At 62.2% G+C, this 299-nt stretch overlaps 1 protein-coding gene across 4 annotated transcripts in view; it reads left to right on the plus strand.

The window, feature by feature from the left end:
* Positions 1-299, plus strand: part of UBTF (upstream binding transcription factor, RNA polymerase I) — a 17,058-nt gene that overhangs the window by 9,671 nt on the left and 7,088 nt on the right. For 3 of the 4 annotated variants that reach the window (XM_010832459.1, XM_010832458.1, XM_010832457.1), the window contains exon 8: positions 41-151. The exons of the other annotated variant lie outside the window; for it this stretch is intronic. In XM_010832459.1, the coding sequence (XP_010830761.1) occupies positions 41-151 (111 nt within the window). The remainder of the gene's footprint in view (positions 1-40; positions 152-299) is intronic. 4 annotated transcript variants of the gene reach the window in all.

Consider the following 299-nt stretch of genomic DNA (forward strand, 5'->3'; position numbering starts at 1 on the left):
CCTGGCTGCCTGTGTGTGTCTGACGGCTTTTGGTTTGCAGGCCACTACGAAGGAGGTGAAGGACTCCCTGGGGAAGCAGTGGTCTCAGCTCTCGGACAAAAAGAGGCTGAAATGGATTCATAAGGCCCTGGAGCAGCGGAAGGAGTACGAGGTTAGGCTTCCGCTGCGCTCCTCCCCATCCGGCTCTTCACGAGCCTCTGCCCTCTGACTCTGCGGCCTCCGCACTCTGCGGGAGGCAGTCACTGCCCGTCCCGTCACTGAGGGAGGGGCCTTCTAGGCCCCTCACCTCTGCCCCTACC

Source organism: Bison bison, unplaced genomic scaffold, assembly GCF_000754665.1.
Source record: "Bison bison bison isolate TAMUID 2011002044 unplaced genomic scaffold, Bison_UMD1.0 scf7180017861046, whole genome shotgun sequence".
In the NCBI taxonomy this organism is placed as follows: Eukaryota; Metazoa; Chordata; class Mammalia; order Artiodactyla; family Bovidae; genus Bison; species Bison bison.